This window comes from Podarcis liolepis (genome assembly GCF_965112155.1).
Source record: "Podarcis liolepis genome assembly, chromosome: 3".
Classification (NCBI taxonomy): domain Eukaryota; kingdom Metazoa; phylum Chordata; class Lepidosauria; order Squamata; family Lacertidae; genus Podarcis; species Podarcis liolepis.
The window spans coordinates 73,878,479-73,895,502 of record NC_139557.1 but is presented as its reverse complement, the minus strand read 5'-3'; the positions used below and the strand labels follow the sequence as shown (position 1 = coordinate 73,895,502).

The 17,024-nt window shown below is 43.6% G+C and overlaps 1 protein-coding gene across 4 annotated transcripts in view; it reads left to right on the top strand.

Annotated features, from left to right (window-relative positions):
- The window catches only part of RPS6KA2 (ribosomal protein S6 kinase A2), a 176,414-nt gene that overhangs the window by 67,816 nt on the left and 91,574 nt on the right, over window positions 1-17,024 (top strand). The window contains exon 1 of one of the 4 annotated variants that reach the window (XM_083496443.1): window positions 414-1,242. The exons of the other annotated variants lie outside the window; for them this stretch is intronic. Within the exon in view, the coding sequence (XP_083352569.1) occupies window positions 1,144-1,242 (99 nt within the window). The 5' untranslated portion in view covers window positions 414-1,143. Of the gene's footprint in view, window positions 1-413; window positions 1,243-17,024 lie in introns of those variants that run through there. 4 annotated transcript variants of the gene reach the window in all.

Genomic DNA, 17,024 nt, shown 5'->3' with positions numbered 1-17,024 from the left:
TGGCCCCCCAAGTGTTGCTCTTCCACCCAAACCCTTTGGGCACTCCTTTGCATTTTTAACATCCCTTTAATATCACTGCCATGCAGACTATCGGGATGATTAAAGAGGATGGCTTTTAAGTGCCTCTAAGTGCATTTAAGGTGAAACTGTGGTTCTGAAGAGTCAAGGTGGTGGTATGCAGCTGGTGAGTACTGGAATGTGAGCCTGTATGTAGAGATCAGATGGAATCTTTTAGTTCTGTAGCAAGGCAAATGAAGAAATCTGATGTTTCAAGGTCTTGAGTGTTCTCTCTAAAACTGAACCATTTTTTTTTCTTTGTGGGGGGGGGTTGGTTGAAACTCTAGAAAAGTCATAAAGGAGGAAAGACATTCACAACAGCAGTTAGAAATAAAGGCTTGGGAAGCTGCATCTCTTCTGCAGCAGCCTGATGTGACTGACTGACTGACTGACTGACAGGAGAAATCTCCCAGGAGAATCTCCTTTGTCGAGCGGCTCATCTTTTCCCAAATCGGACCAGGATAATTATAGCTCTCCCTCGCTCTGCTGCAGTTTGCAAGCAGCTTAGGGCGGGAGTGGAGTGCAGCAGGGCGCCTGCTTCCACCGCGCGATCCGGGAGAGCCAGGAAATTGACAAAAGACCTGCTTTAACCAAGAGGACAACTAATAGGCACATTTAATATTTATCTCCCATCTGCAAGGGCTGGGGATTTGGAGCTTATAATGCGGGCAGCAAGAGCCCGGCTCCGATTGGACGTAGTAGCGGGACCGAAGGCGAGGGAGGGGCGCGGAGAGGCAGCGAGTTGGGCTCGCAGTTGCAGCGAGGCAATGTAAACACCGGCGGCGGAGGCGGAGCGAAAAAGGCGCTTCATCTGCTCCGGGCAGCGAGCCGCGGGCGGCGGGGGCGCTTCTGGAGATGCGCCTCGGAGGGGCTTAGCTCTCTATCTCTCTCTCCCCCCGGGACTGGATGAATCCCCGAAGGGAGCTCCCTTCTCCTGGCTGCCCAAGTGAGGAAGGCTCGCCCTCCGCTTCTCCTCCCCGGATGGATCTAACGCGGGAGTGTGCCGGGCTGCCCTAGCCGCGCGCGGCCACTGCGGCTCCTCGGTCGGCTCCGGTGCTGCCTGCTGCCCTTCCAGACGCCGGGGCAATGGAAATGAGCATGAAGAAGTTCACAGTGCGCAGGTTCTTCTCGGTCTACCTCCGCAAGAAGTCTCGCTCCAAAAGCTCGAGTCTCAGTAGATTTGAGGTAACCAAAAAATAATAATACCCGGCGCGGTCTTAACTTCACCGGCGTCTGACCAAATGCTCGATCTTCCAAGTTCCAAAAGATAGTTTTCTCTCTCTCTTTCCCTCTTGGGCTCATTGCTGCGGAATTCGCTAGTGACGTTGCTGGTGCAAGAGTCTTAGGACAAGGGGAAAATTGTGTGAATTAGCCTTTTTTTAAAATGGTTTCATTTGTTTATCAGAAGTAATTTCACTTTCCAGCTGAAGGGTGGAAGGTAGTGTTGGGGAACGTTAAAACCAACGAAGTAGACCCCATGGGGAAACCATTTTCTCAGTTTTACAACTGTTTCCCTAAAGGTGTGGTCTCTTACTCATTTTATTCCACCCTCCTTCCAAGGAGCTCAGGGGAGCGCAGGCAGTTCTCCTGCCCTGCCCCCAAGTAATCCTCACAACAACCTTGTGGGGTAAGTTAGGCTGGGAGGCTGGGAGTGGCCCAAGGTCACCCAGTGAGCTCCATGGCCCAGTGGAGAGCTGAACGGAGTTCTCCCCAGTCCTGCTTCCAGACTTTTAACCACTCGCTCTGTTCCCACGGTGCTGCAGTTTTAGCGTGTCTACAGATAGCTGTCCCCTCAAGACCTCTCTTATTTGTGCATGGTAAGGCTAAGGTAGGTTTGTGCTTCAGGTGGAAATAAATAAGACTTCTGTGGAATTTGGAAGCCTTCCAAGTCCAGTGGCAGGCAGCAGCTCCATCCTTTTGGGTCATGTCAGTCTTTGAAGCATCTGTTCATTTTGCAACTAGTGTAAGCTGGTACAAGAGATTGTAAAGATTGCTAAGACCCAGTTTCACATACATTAGCACAAACGGCATAAAAAATCTACAGCACAAAGCCCAGGCACAAGTCCTACTCAGTAAGGACCCAAGTAGAGTATGCACAGGATTGCAGCTGGACAAGACATGCCAGTACATGCCTACTGACATGCCAGTACATGCCTCAGCAATTTCAGTTGAACTTTCTCCCAGGTAAAGATAAGTGTACAGTGGTACCTCGGGTTAAGAACTTAATTTATTCTGGAGGTCCGTTCTTAACCTGAAACTGTTCTTAACCTGAGGTACCACTTTAGCTAATGGGGCCTCCCGCCACCGCCGCGCTGCCACCGCATGATTTCTGTTCTCATTCCGAAGCAAAGTTCTTAACCCGAGGTACTCTTTCTGGGTTAGCGGAGTCTGTAACCTGAAGTGTCTGTAAGCCGAGGTACCATTGTATCTTAAACAGGGTTGTGGCTTTAAAAAGGTTTTCTGCTCTGCTTTTCCAATTCCTCTCTCTTGATCCCAACTACTGCAACTGAGAGTTTTGCTAAGGAACTGTGTTTGATTCTATGGAGGTGTTCCTTGCTCATGGTCGCACTGTTTGAAAATGGATTTTCTTTTGCTGGTCTCTATAAGCTGTGGGTTAAACCACAGAGCCTAGTACTTGCCAGTCAGAAGGTCGGTGGTTCAAATCCCCACGACGGGGTGAGCTCCCATTGCTCAGTCCCTGCTCCTGCCAACCTAGCAGTTCGAAAGCACGTCAAAGTGCAAGTAGATAAATAGGTACCGCCCTGGCGGGAAGGTAAACGGCATTTCTGTGTGCTGCTCTGGTTCTCCAGAAGTGGCTTAGTCATGCTGGCCACATGAGCTGCAAGCTGTACGCCGGCTCCCTTGGAGTCAGTCACAACTGGACCTAATGGTCAGGGGTCCCTTTACCTTTACATTTATAAGCTGGCAGCCTTGATAAGTACCTGCATTCAGACAATGCAGTACTGCATTTCCTCTGAGAAGAAACTATTCTTCCAAGAGAGAAGTGAACCTTCAAGAGGAGGGGGGGGGATGTTTAAGGGGAATTAAGAGCTAAAGGAAGTGGGAACACTGAAATTTTCTGTGTTGGGGTGGATCAGATTTCTCTGTTCTTTCTTGATGCTGCTTTTTGGCTCTCCACTTAGAGCAATATATCTGCATTTTAAAAGCAATTGAAATACAACATAAAACAAAGGATTGCTAAAGTTAAGGCAGGGAAAGCCCACCCCTAGTGGTCAGCATTGAACAAAAAGATCTTTTAACAACATTAAATAATGTAAAACTATTTTCAGAACAAGCAGAATGTGCACCTTTTAATTTTTGCTGATCTTAGCAATGCTGGCATGCTTCATAGTTAAAATTGCAAAAGCTGCCTTAGGGAAACCATGACCATCCACACCTTCCTTCACTGTCAAGGCGCACGTACGTCTTTGCCCCAGTTGGACAGCTGCTTGATGGAGTTGATGCCAAGTAAATGCCAGCAGTTTTCAGAAGTGGACATCTTCTGAGAAGGCTACCATATGGATTCAGGGCAAGTGAATGGCAATTGGTCATCTATTTTAGCACCCAGTAGGGTTCAAGAGGTGAATGAATGAATCTGTTTATTATGGTCACTGACCAGAGATGTTCAAGAGGTGATTTTTTAAAAAGAAAAAGGTGCAAGAATTCTTTCTATTTGACTGTGTTACTTAGGAATACTTTGTTACAATAGTATTTAATGTTTTTGTTGTCACCTGATTGTGGCAGTGGATTCCTCACCCTCCACTGGGGTGGCTCCAATACTCTCAGTTGTTTTTATAGTAATGTGGGATAGAAATATTGGAACAGAGAAGCAATGTGTTTAATAATAATAATAATAATTTAGTTGTACCCTGCTCATCTGGCTGGGTTTCCCCAGCCACTCTGGGCGGCTCCCAACCAAATATTAAAAACACAATACAGTACATCATTAATTAATTTTTATAATGAAATATTTTTAGATTGTGTGACTATTTGACTGTTTGATTATTTGATTGTTGTTAGCCGCCCTGAGCCCGGCTTCGGCTGGGGAGGGCGGGATATAAATAAAATTTATTATTATTATTATTATTATTATTATTAAACATTAAAAACATCCCTAAACCTGGCTGCCTTCAGATGTCTTTTAAAAGTCAGATAGTTGCTTATTTCCTTGACATCTCATGGGAGGGTGTTCCACAGGGCAGGCGCCACTGCCGAGCAGGCCCTCTGCCTAGTTCCCTGTAACCTCATTTCTCACAGTGAGGGAACTGCCAGAAGGCCCTCGGCGCCTACAATTATTTGTAGGAAAAAAGTTACATGTTCAAATGGGGCTTAGTTATGAGAAGACATGTGTGTCTAATATTACTTATAGTTTAGTTACTAGGTGGCACTGAACTTAATTGTATTTGTTCCTGAGATCATCCTACATATGTGAGGACTGGACAGTAGTTAATGTAACACTAGTTTTGTTTTGGTTTTTTTAAGATTGGAGGGGGGGGGGTAGAAATTACAGTCCAGTTAGCTTAATGTCTGTTCTGGCAAAAATGTCTGGAAATCATTATTAAAGATAGGCTGAGTGGATAGGTGATAAAATGGCAAATGCAATTCAATTGCAAACATGTGCAAAGTGATACATGTTGAGGCAATGAATCCTAATTCTACCCATAAGCTCATGGGGTCTGAACTTGGTGTGTCTTGGCCAGGAATGAGTCCTTGGGGTTGTAGTGGGTAGTTCTATGAAGATGTAGACCCAGTGTGCTTCAGCTGTGATAAGGGCAGATTCCATGGTTAAGGATTATTAGGAAAGGAGTTGAGATTAAAACTGCCACTATCATAACGTTGCTATACAAATCTGTAGTGCAGCCACATTTGGAATACTGTCTACAGTTCTGGTTGCCTCACCTCACAAAGGATATTGTAGCGTTGGAAAAGGTTCAGAAAAGGGCAACCAACTTGATCGAGGGGGTGGTACGACTCCCCTGTGAGGAAAGGTTGCAGTGTTTGGTACTTTTTGGTTTAGAGAAAACACAAGTAAGAGGTGACATAATAAAAAGTTTACAAAATTATGCATGGCATGGAGAATGTGGATGGAGAAAGGTTTTTCATAGTGCTAGAGCTTATGGGCATCCAGTGAAGCTGAATGTTGGAAGATTCAGGACAGATGAAAGAAACTACTTCACACCGCACATAGTTAAAACAATTGAATTTGCTCCCAACTTGGATCACATCAGAAGAGGGTTAGAGAAACTCATGGAGGATAGGGCTATCATTAGCTACTAGCCACAATGGCTCTCTTCTTCTTCCATAATTGCCTTTGAATACGAGTTGCTGGGGATTACAGGTGGGGAAAGTGAGGTTGTGCTGAGTTTCTGCTTGTGGGTTTCCTATAGGCACCTGGTTGGTCACTGTAAGAACAGGATGTTGGACTAGATGGACCTTTGGCCTGATCCTGCAGGGCTCTTCTTATGTTCTTTTTGAGTAGAGTCGGGAGTTTCTTCTTGCTGTTCTGTTCTCGTTTAAGAGACAATGAAGCTCTTGTCTAGCTTCCTGAATGGTGTTCTCTGTAAGCCTTCTGTGACATGGTGTCAGAAGTCTAAGTTTTAAACCTACGGATTCCAAACCAGACAAGGAAAATGGCATTGTTCCATGCACCAAGGCTCCTCAGCTTTTGTGATCCTGAAGCATGGGCTGAATGGAAAGAAAGAGTTGCTTGCTTTAGCCTAGCTGCAGAAAGAGTGAAAAATAGTGCAAGTGCGTTCCGTCCTTTATGGTATGGGGAAAGAAGCCAGCAACATTTATACATTATTTTCCTTTGCTGAAAAAGGACACAAACACAAGAAGGAGAGTCTTCTGTCCAAGTCTGATGCCCTTTCCTGAAAGGAATGTTGTTTATGAGAGGCCTCCTTCTATCATTGGGTTCAGAATCCTGGAGAAACTTGGTTCATTTGATAGGGTCCTGCATGAACAAACTGAATGCTAAGAGATGGCTGTTTTAAAAAGAAGAAGAATACATTTCAAATTGATTGATGTTTGGAATTCTAGACCAAGGGCTTCCTGAAAGAATGCAGTTAATCAGAGAGCATAGCCCTTCACAAAGCTACATAGACAGCAAGGAAATGTCAGTTGATCAAAACTCAATAGGAAGCAAAGGCAGCTTGGGAGTGACTTGGAAGAGATTATTTCTCCACTCCAAAACATTAGAAGCAGTTGCACCTGCCATTTTGAAATGGATATTTTACTCCTTCTGTCTCTGCAAAAGCATCACAAGTGGGAGCCTCAAAACAGCAGTCTGGCCATTTTGAGTATTGGTGGTGATGGTGATGGGGAGGATTGCATCCTTTGTTTGTTGGTTGGTCTGTTAAATTAATATCCCACTCTTCCTCCCAAAGGAGCCCAGGGCAGCAAGCACACAAGCAAAATAACAATGAAAGCATTTAAAAACAATTCCAAAACAGATGCAAATTGGGAAAGATCTTCACTTAGAAGGCTTGTTGAAAGAGGAAGGTCTTCAGCTGGTGCTGAAAAGACAACAGAGACAGTGACTTTCAGACAGCATGCACAAGTTGTGGAGAAGTTCAAGGCGTTGTGTGGTGGTGGTGGTGGGGGTTGACCAACAAGAGAAGTACAGTGCCGGGAATATTGAAAAATAGGTCAATTTGACACTGTGTCATACCCAAATAGTGCAAGAAGTAACCGCTACACTGGACAGGTATTTTTTATTAGGCTTTGTATTTTGTAAAGCCCCTGACCCTCAATGAAGAATAAACGTTACAATTTGTGGGACAACAGTTAATTTCAAAATGTGTTGGTGTCATTGTTGGTGCTATTTCAAAAGATTCTGGAACTCTTGCATGAGGCAGAAACTGTTTTACGCAGCCCAACAGGTGTCCTGTTCTGTCTTGTATGCCTTGCCAGACAAACAAGCTATGTTTAGGGAAGCTTTTAATGTTTAATAGATTATTGTATTTTAATATTCTGTTGGAAGCCGCCCAGAGTGGCTGGGGAAACCCAGCCAGATGGGCGGGGTATAAATAAATTATTATTATTATTATTATTATTATTATTATTAATTATTAATTATGAAGAGAAGCAGGTTAGGTTCACCATGTGTGTGATTTGAGAGCATAGCCTGCATGATTTCCTCAGTCATGGAGTAGCTGCCCGGATGAGACTAATGAAAACATTGGGAGAAGTAGAGGTCTTCAGAGACAGTGGTGAGCTTAAAAAGTGATATTGTTTTAAGACCTGATGTCAAATCGTATGGTGTTCAGACATCATACAGAGTCCCTACTCCATTGGTAGGCAAACTAAGGCCCGGGGGCTGGATCTGGTCCAATCGCCTTCTAAATCCGGCTCATGGACGGTCCTGAAATCAGCATGTTTTTCATGAGTAGAATGTGTCCTTTTATTTAAAATGCACCTCTGGGTTATTTGTGTGGCCCGCCTGGTGTTTTTACATGAGTAGAATGCGTGCTTTTATTTAAAATGCATCTCTGGGTTATTTGTGGGGCATAGAAATTCATTCATTCCCCCCCCCTCCAAAATATAGTCTGGCCCCCCACAAGGTCTGTGGACAGTGGACCAGCCCCCTGCTGAAAAAGTTTGCTTGTCAAACTGTTTGCAAAATGCAACTATTTTTCCTTCTGCCTACCTCATCACCCGCTCAAATTCTTCTGAAACTCTGGCCTTTTGTCTCTGCTATCTTTTTCTCTCTCTCTCATCTCAGGGAGAGGCTTTCTCCATTTGCTGTCGGGCCCAGTGAGTCTTTGTTAATGGTCTTCTTAATGGGACATAACTCGTTTTTTTGTGCTCTTTTAATGGTGCATCTCTCCAGGCAGCCAGCCTAACTTAGAAAACAAAACAAAAAACCACATGGTTTATTTTTAACATGCTAAAGTGAATGTCTGGCACCTTCTCTTAATTCTAACATTTACTAAATCTAGGACACATGGGTGTCTTGGACCCACAAACTCTGGCATCCAAAGTCTATAACGATATTTTCCAAATTGGATGTCTTAAGCAGGTTTAACCAGAGCATTAAATTGGCTACTACTTTGTGGGAGATTTGTTTTCAATGCTTCCTACTCGGAATCACACAAGTGCCTCTGTTTTTTTTCAAAGGAAGGTGGTGGAAATGCTTAGATACATAAAAGGAGTTATTGGGCCATGCCCAGCACTGCAACTCCACTGGCAGAAGTGTGTGCAACAGAACTTCTTCCTCTCCTGTCCCCTCCAGCCACCCTGCACACCCTCAGAATTGGCTTTGAAGGATTGTGAGACCATTGGGAGTGGATTTTGGTGGTGCACAGTGGGAGGAGAGGAAACAGAAGCCCAGTGGCAGCAGTGGATCTCCACTGGCACAGGATAGGAAACAACCCATTGTCTTCATGGACTTCATCCTAATAATTGGCATGCTAGTGGAAGAAGATAACCAAGCTCAAGTCTTTATAGCAGGGTGAGGAATTGAGAAACAGTCCTGAAGTCTAGGAAATCTTGTTATTCTTCCAAGTCAATGAGTCAGGGGGAATAAAAGAAACCAAACTTCCAGAGTTCATGTTGGAACAGCTTAGAGTGCAAGAACAGCGTTAGAAGCAGCCTTTGGTTTTAACATCTATGGTTCTTTTCCTTTAACCCCATCTCATAGCTCAGTAAGTTTGTGAAAGCATGGAGAAGGGGCGAAAAGAGAAATGGGCAAACTGTGCCAATGCTTTACAAGCCAAGGCAAAAATTTCTACCGAGCCAACATTTGGTTTGGATATTTCTGAACTGGGGATGTTTGGGGAGTTAGGAGCAAATCAAAAGTTATTTTCTATCCCTAGTTTGAGCCACTTCCCATGTGGCTGGTATAATACATAGCTCAGTCCTATGTTAATTAAATCTGAACTTTGCAGAGGAATGCCAGTAAACAGTATCATTATGATTCCCTGTTACTCCACAGTTTTACAGTATAGGCTGCAGATTATTGTTTGGCTTCCACCCTATTTGATTTCTGCAGAGTCTGAATGGTGATGTCAATGCAGCATTCATTAAGACTCTAAAAAAATTAAAACTCCAAACAATGAGCACATAGTTACTTCACTCTGTTACATTGACTTGCATGGCACCCACAGACATTTGAATGGTATGATGCCCAGATATACACAATGTATTCAATTTATTTTAGCATGAGAGACCCTGTGGCATCTTTTAGAGCAAAAGCAAAACAGGACTATTAGAAAGCAAAAAGGAAGCCAGATGCATATGACTAAAGACATGCTCATTCAGCATTGTGGTCTAACCAAAACAATAAACTTCAAAACACATCTAACACCAAATCCATGAACAAATTTGCAAGCCAGGGAATTAAAATTCTTCTAATTTTTATAGGAACACTGCCTACATATTCTGAAACTCAAATGTCTGAAAAATCCCAGGGTGTCTAAAAAATCTTTTGGACATACCTTTTCATAATGGGCATCTTGCTCTTGCAAATGTAATGTGTTTATTTCCATTTTCCCATTTCCTTCATGGCCTGTGAGCTGATAATATAAATTCCACTACAATAGATGTATGATATGTTTAAATAACTAGAGTGCAGAATTGACTTAACCTGACTGTGTATATCCAATTCTGCATTTCTGATCGTTTTCAGTGATTAAGTGGCAGCGTTGGCCTATTTTCTCTTTACTTTTAAGCAGTAGTGGCTTGGAAATCCAAATAAAAGTTCTAGCCCAGGGCGGTCCAGCCTTTCAGACCAAGTGGGCCACAAGAGTACCTCGACACAGAACCCAAGGGCCACACATTGAATTAAATTTCCATTTTGTAAATTAAAGTGTTTGCAATATAGTTAATGTTGTGTAATATACACAATATATATAATTAAATACACAAATAATAAATTTAATATGTTTATTTGTTAAACAGCATTTAATACACAAACATATGTATGTGCTTTCATTAGCAACCCAACATTGATTCACTGTCAGGATAAAGAGGTGGGGTATAAATAAATATAAGCTCCCTGCTCACCTCTCAGAGACAGCAGCACAGCCAAAGGGCCTGCAGCCAAAGGGCCTCCCATGCAAGTCAGGCCAGGCATGGGGAGAGGAGCTGCTGTCCCAGGAGCACCCATGCTCAAACTGCCCAATCCCTGGGAGGCCCTTGGGCAAGGTTAGAGGGTGAGGAGGGAGAGGGCTGACCCATTTGGCCTCACGGGGTCTGAGCACCATTTGCTGTTGGCTTTCTTCCGTGCCTCACAAGAACAGCAAGGCACTTTAAGATGTCTTGAATGTTGCTGAGAGCCACATGTGCAGTGGCTCTCCAGGGTTTGACTGGGGTTTCCCCCCCAGCCGTACATGGGGAAGCTGAGGATTGAACCCAGGCCTTCTGCATGCAGAACAAGTATTTTACCTCTGAGCTGTGACTCTTTCTAGGGAGGATGACAGAGACAGCATCTAGTGTGGTCCAGTGTGGTTAGAATGTCCTCCACTCACCTCATTTGCAAGCTAAGTTAACCTCATGGGTGTAGCCAGGATTTATTGGGGGGGGCAGACTTTATGTTGGGGGAAGTATAACCGAGAGATCTGTGACACAATTGGTCAGTATTTTATTTTTAAAGTATTTTTATTTATTTACTTGGTTTGAGGGGTGGCAGCTGCCTCTGCCCCTCCCTGCAACACCCCTAGCCCTCCTCCTCTGCCCTACATTTTCTCCTTATGTTGACAATGTCCTACCTTCATTGGTGTTCTGGCTGATGATTGCACCGCCAGCAAAATCATGGTGCAATTCCACCATATATTCACTGGGCTTGACACAGCATAACATTCTTGTTTGTGTTTTAACAGTTGTAAAATGTTTTTGCTCTTTTTTATTGTTGATCTCTTTGCCACCCTGGGCTCCTTGGAGAGGAAAGGAGGGTTATAAATAAAAGAACTAATGAATAATAAAAATAAATCATAAGTTTCTCCCTCTACCAGCACAGAGGGACTTGGGTGGCTAGCTGCAGAAGAGGACAGGGCTGCTTTACCTTAGTTGCGTGTAACTTCCAAGTGTAACTTGTATGATAACCTGCTCAAATTCCCTCTTCTACCCAATCATTAAAAGTGCAGCAGCTCTCTCCTCTTTTGCATGTGGCCAACCTAGATGAATTTAATAGCAATCTTATCTCTGCCCAACAAGTCTAGGATAAACTTGCATTGTTTATTATTTTACTCTTTACCCATTTTATTTCCCATTCGTTGTAAACATTTGTTTCTCTAAAGAAAACTCACTAAATGCTAAGATAGCAGCTCTTTTTTGTTTACTTTTTAGTGAGGAATCCTCACAAGCAATTAGCCATACATTTATATAAAAAGAGGCAGAATTCATAAATGAAATGGTATCTGCATGTAGATCTTTAAATTATTCTCAGACCAGTTTCATATTTCAAGACCAATGCCTATTTTATGAATTGCCTTTTCCCTTTGCAGCGGAACAATCAATGTTCCCTGTTGCATTATAATACTGAATCTCTTTGCATAAACTTTGTTGTTGCTGCTAACTAAGAGAGGAGAGGGAAATGTTGTAGGCATGACTACAACATAGACAAGGTGTGACAGACCTAATAGATTGCTCTTGGAATAAAAATGAAGAATTTACTTGACAAAATTGGCCTCAATAAATGACAAGAAAATCGAGGCACATAGCCCATGAACATCTAGAATAAAATGTAAATTTGGTTTTACATTTTTAGTCGCCCCCCACCATTTGTTTATATCAAAATGTACAGTTCTGCAGAATTGAAATATCCCATATTGTGTGGGTTCCTGGGGCTTCAGAAGCTTTGTTGATGTTGTAGACCAGATCATGCATGCATAGAGATCTCTTGTGCTGACATAACATTAGAACACCACATCGGCACAGTATGCACCTGTGTATTTACAGCACAGCTGCAGGTCTGATGAAACCACTAGCATTATAACAGAAGCCTATAGGATGCTGGCTTGGAGCCACAAACTGAACAACACATCTATGCGTGCAAGTTATTCTTAAAATCCAACATCATATCTATTAATCTTACATTCTGACCAGAAGTGATATTTAAAAGACCCTCTCTATTAGTTTTCAATGATGGGGGAAGCTCACACAGGGGGCCCTTGGCAGCCACCCATTTAAAAGTGCCTGGCAAAACTGCTGGTGCTCAGAAAATGCTAGCATGGTCGCATTTGTGGATTTAAGATTTCTCTTTTTGGATGCTAACAGGATAAAGGAATTACACTCTGGTTTACATTGGCTCTGCAATCCAGCAGACTCTGAAACTGTAATCTTGCAAACACTAAGAGGAAAATGAAGCAAGAAGTAGTTGCCAATTTAAATCTGAGAACAATAGCTAAAACATGTGTCATTTCCTTCTCAAGCAAGATAAATGGTTTAGTGCAGCACAGGGGTCACAATATATACCTTAAATTGAGGGAGATTTGGGTGTAGTTCCGCATTGCACAATTCCTTTTTGCATTTAGACAAACATGCGCCAAACCCAGCCACCCTCAAAGGAGTACAAGCTAGTGAAAAGCAGCATATAAAGCAGCATGTGGGGTCCAGTATAGGGCAACATTTTACTGGGCCACTTTTTACATGAGGAAAGGCATGATCCAGCTTGTTTTCCCAAAAGGAGATACATTTGTGATGACTCACAGGTGTCTCAAGATGTCAGGAAACAGCAATTGGGAACAGAAAGCAGCTATACGCCAACTGGCTCCACAATAATGGAAGCAGTCGGACACACGTCAGAACAAACCTAACCAGATATTGTACTTTAAAAGACTATTTAATATATATGCCAACATTCTGTCATACTCTAGTGCATGGGTCAGCAAACTAAGGTCCGCAGGCCGGATCAGCCCCAATTGGCTTCTAGATCCGGCCCACGGATGGTCCAGGAATCGCCATGTGGATCGCCAGCGTGCGTGTTCTTTCCCTCTCCCTCCGTCTTCCTCACACGGTGCCAGCGCCAGCACCTCCTCCCTCCCTCCTCCTGGCTTTTCCGCACCCTGCCTAGAGGAGGAAGGGGGCTGGGCTTTGTTGGTGCCAGCAGCAGCAGCGCTCGAGCGGCCGCCATTTTAAGCAGCCCTTCTTTGGAGCCCCCCCCATATCATTCCCCTCCTCCCCCAAATAGTCAGGCCCCCTACAAGGTCTGAAGAACAGTGGACCAGCCCACTGCTGAAAAAGTTTGCTGACCCCTGCTCTAGTGTGATCAAGAAACAACTCAAGACAAGGCTTTGCAAACAGGAGCAGGTTTAATACTCAGTTGTGAGAGTCAAAGGAGTCACTAAGGGCAGGGAGCAGATTAAATGGGTGATGCATGTCCTTTTACTTTCTTCCATATAAGTGAATGGTTGATATTCACTTCTAAGGGGGAAAGTGGAGAGCTAGAAGACTTATATATCATGTTACAAAAGCCCGGCGCCTATCCCTCTCTCTGCCAAGCCGTGTGTCCCTTTGGAGAATAGAAGACATGGCGGAGACTGTGGTGCTTTAAGAAATAATGGTTTTATTCACATATTTACACCTTCAGTCTGCCTGGAAGGGGTCCAGATCTTACATCATGGCCCAGAGTATTGCAGGCAGTCCTTCCTTCTTCCTTGCCAAGATGAATCTCTTTCTTCTTCCCAGAAGTCCCTTGCCCTCCCCCCCCCCAGTAGTTACCCTGGCAACCTTCCAAATCTCCAGTCTCTGGTCACACCTGGTGCTAGAAGTGCCACTGTCTTGTTAACGACCCACAATGGTTCTCTTAATGGCCCTAGTTTGGCCAGGCCACCTGGGAATTCCTTTGCAGTTTATATTCTCCCTTCATATCACCAGTAACCCAAAATCCTAGCATTTATTAATTTTAGTATTTAGGGGTACATCCCCAGTTCTGTAACTATATGTACACACACACACATATCCCGGTGTATGTGTGTGTGTGTGTGTGTGTGTGTGTGTGTGTGTGTGTGTGTGTATAACCACACATTTTATTTCCTTTTAGATTTACAAAGAACTCATACAAAAATGCATCGTGTAAGGACTGGCTAAATAAGTTACACTGAAATTATAGACTAGATATAAGGCAGAATGGCTGACGTAGTTAGATTCATTTGGCAAATCTGCACACGCATTCTCTAAGCACTTCTTAATCTTAAACAACCATTTAATCAGACAATGACAGAATTTTGCATGCAACAATACAGCCACAATAATTAGTACATTCCATTATGTTTTCTTTCTTATGGAGAGGCCAAATTAATGGTGCTATCTGTTTCTCTGGCATTTTATTTCTCTAGATGTTGCAGACGAGAATACTAATGTTTTTCTCATTAACAACATTTTTTATTTAAACTTTCTTTTGTCTTGGTCCTCTGCAGAATAACTTGGAAAAAAGTCCTACTGAGTACAGTGGCATTTACTCCCAAATCCATGTACATAGGACTGCAGCAGCTGTTTCGCTTTTTTACTTGACAATTCCAAAGCCAAGTTTATTTATTATAGAATAAACTGAACCATAAAGTTAGAGGGGTCTAGTAAGCTGCATGATGAAGGAATCCCAGATCATGAGTATTCCCAACATGGGAATGAAGGTCTTCTGCATGTAGACCTCCAGCAAACGAGAGCTACCCTTCACCTCCCACTCACCACGAACTAGTGATCAAATTGCTCTTACTGTTAAGATGGTTCTCTTGATGATCAGCTGATATCTACCCTGTAACCAAAGTCCATTAAATCTTGTCCCACCATTGCACTTGACTTAATGCTGCTGATGTTTTAGTCACTTTTTTGTCTAGCATGCAAAACATCAGATTAAAGCATCTTTGCTGTCAACTCAAAATATACTTTTTCAGATTAACAGATAGCTTTGAGTTGCAATTACTAAAGTGGGATGGGATTGTTAGCGACTTGGGGTTGGAGAAGGGTAGGGTTGGATTTCTGAGGTTAGTCATCTAGCATTGCCCACCATATTATTTCATGTGAACGAAGGGCTTGGTTTGAAAACATGGGTACGTACCATACAGGCATCATTCTACAATACTTTTCATCCAAGAGACTCCTCACTTGCTTCACAGTGTTTTGTACCTGCTGTTAATTTGTGCTACTTAATGAATTTTCTGCGCAGTTGTTTCAACAGCCAGAACACTGTGCTATGCAGCCTCTAAAGCTGTTTTTTATTATTTAACCTGCAATCCTAAATTCCCCATCCCCAGGCTTGTGGGACTTTATAAAGTGGGTGGGGACCTCTCCCATATCCACAGCCCTGCTACACATGGCAGCTGGGGTGGAAGTAGGGGAGCAGGCAGACCAGGCCCAAAACAGTCGCAGGATCTGACAGATTAAGGGCTGGCTCAGCCCTGCCCCCTCCCATCCCTGGAAGGATCCCACCCACATACTTCCACCTGCACATTCATCAGGTGGAAGCGAGAGCTCTGCACCAGTTGACACTACCATCCTGTCCAAACCCGGCACAAAAGGAGTTTGGAATGCTCTGTCATTTACTGTATTTTTATCTTGTTTTTCAGACAGTTGTTGTGAATTCCCCTTGTGAATGTTCTTTCATGATAGCAGTTGATGGCTCTTTTTCAGGCAAGGGCCATAGTTCAGTAGTAGAACACCTGCTTTGCATGCAGAAGGTCAAAGTTTTGATCACTGGCATCTCCAGGTAGGGCTGGGAGGGGAACCCTGCCCCAAATCTTAGAGAGCTGCTGAATGTTGACAATACAGTGCTACCTCTAGATACGAACTTAATTCGTTCCGGAGGTTTGTTCTTAACTTGAAACTGTTCTTAACTAGAGGCGAGATTTCGCTAATGGGGCCTCTTGCCGCTGCGCCACCAGCACACGATTTCTGTTCTCATCCCAGGGCAAAGTTCTCCACTCGAGCTAACTCTTCCAGGTTAGCAGAGTTTGTAACCTGAAGCGTTTGTAACTCGAGGTACCACTGTACTACGCTAGATAGACCAATGGCCTCACTTGGTATAAACAGTTTCCCGTGTTTCCACTGAATGGATTAGCTGCATGGGAAAGGGTTTCCAGACAGCTACCAGAAACAATGAGTAACATGTAAAGCAACCCTGGAAACTAAAGGGAGAATGCAGTGGAACCTGTAAAGATGGGGGGGGGGAGGCAATAGGAAAAGAGGCACAGCAGTGGCTTGTATAAGGCAGCTTTCTGTGTTTTTTTGGCCAATGGGTGAGGCCAGAGTGTCCTTGCTTCTGCAGTTCCAGGGCAACTGGTGGACAGAGCAGAGTAGTTTTTTCGAAGGAAGGAGAAGGGGAAACTTAGTTCCTTGTAGCTGTCCCTTCTTGGGCTGATGGTTGAGACTGGGAACTCCCTCTTGTCATAATGTCCTTTCCATTGTTCCTTGATTCCTTGGCCTCATGGCAGAGGCCACTGCAGTATCAGGGAAAGGAGTAGCTTGCTTCTCTATGGATCCACCATATTATCAGGCTAAGGTTCTACACAACTGGTTATAAATAGGATTCTTTGTAAGGAAACCTCCTCTGCTGAGTCTGATATGACAAGCATATTTAAAAGTAAGAACCAAGTAGGAGGATTGCATCAGCAGCTATGGATAAATCACTGTTTGTAGTAAATTCAGTTCTATCTCTGTTGTTGGCTCCAAACTAAGCTAGATCATTGCTAGAGTTGCCTTAGCAACCCTTATTTGTTCAGGCATGTATTTTGGTAACAGTACCAACAACTAGAGGAGGACTTTCTGAAGCAAAATAAAGCTGGCAAGGGATTTCAATGGTTATATCAACCTACTACCTGCAGCTCTCTTGACTGTTTTCCTGACTTCTGGGAGCTCCAAGATTAACCAGTAGTTCCTGCTCTTCAGATTCTCCAGAGATTGAGTTTTCCCTCTACCATGCTGTAGTGCACATATGTCAGTCTTAAGCAAGATCCATAACTCCCCAGTTCATGTGTTGTCCCCCCCGCAGGGAGAATGCTTAAATAGGGCATTTGAGGTATATCCCATTGAGT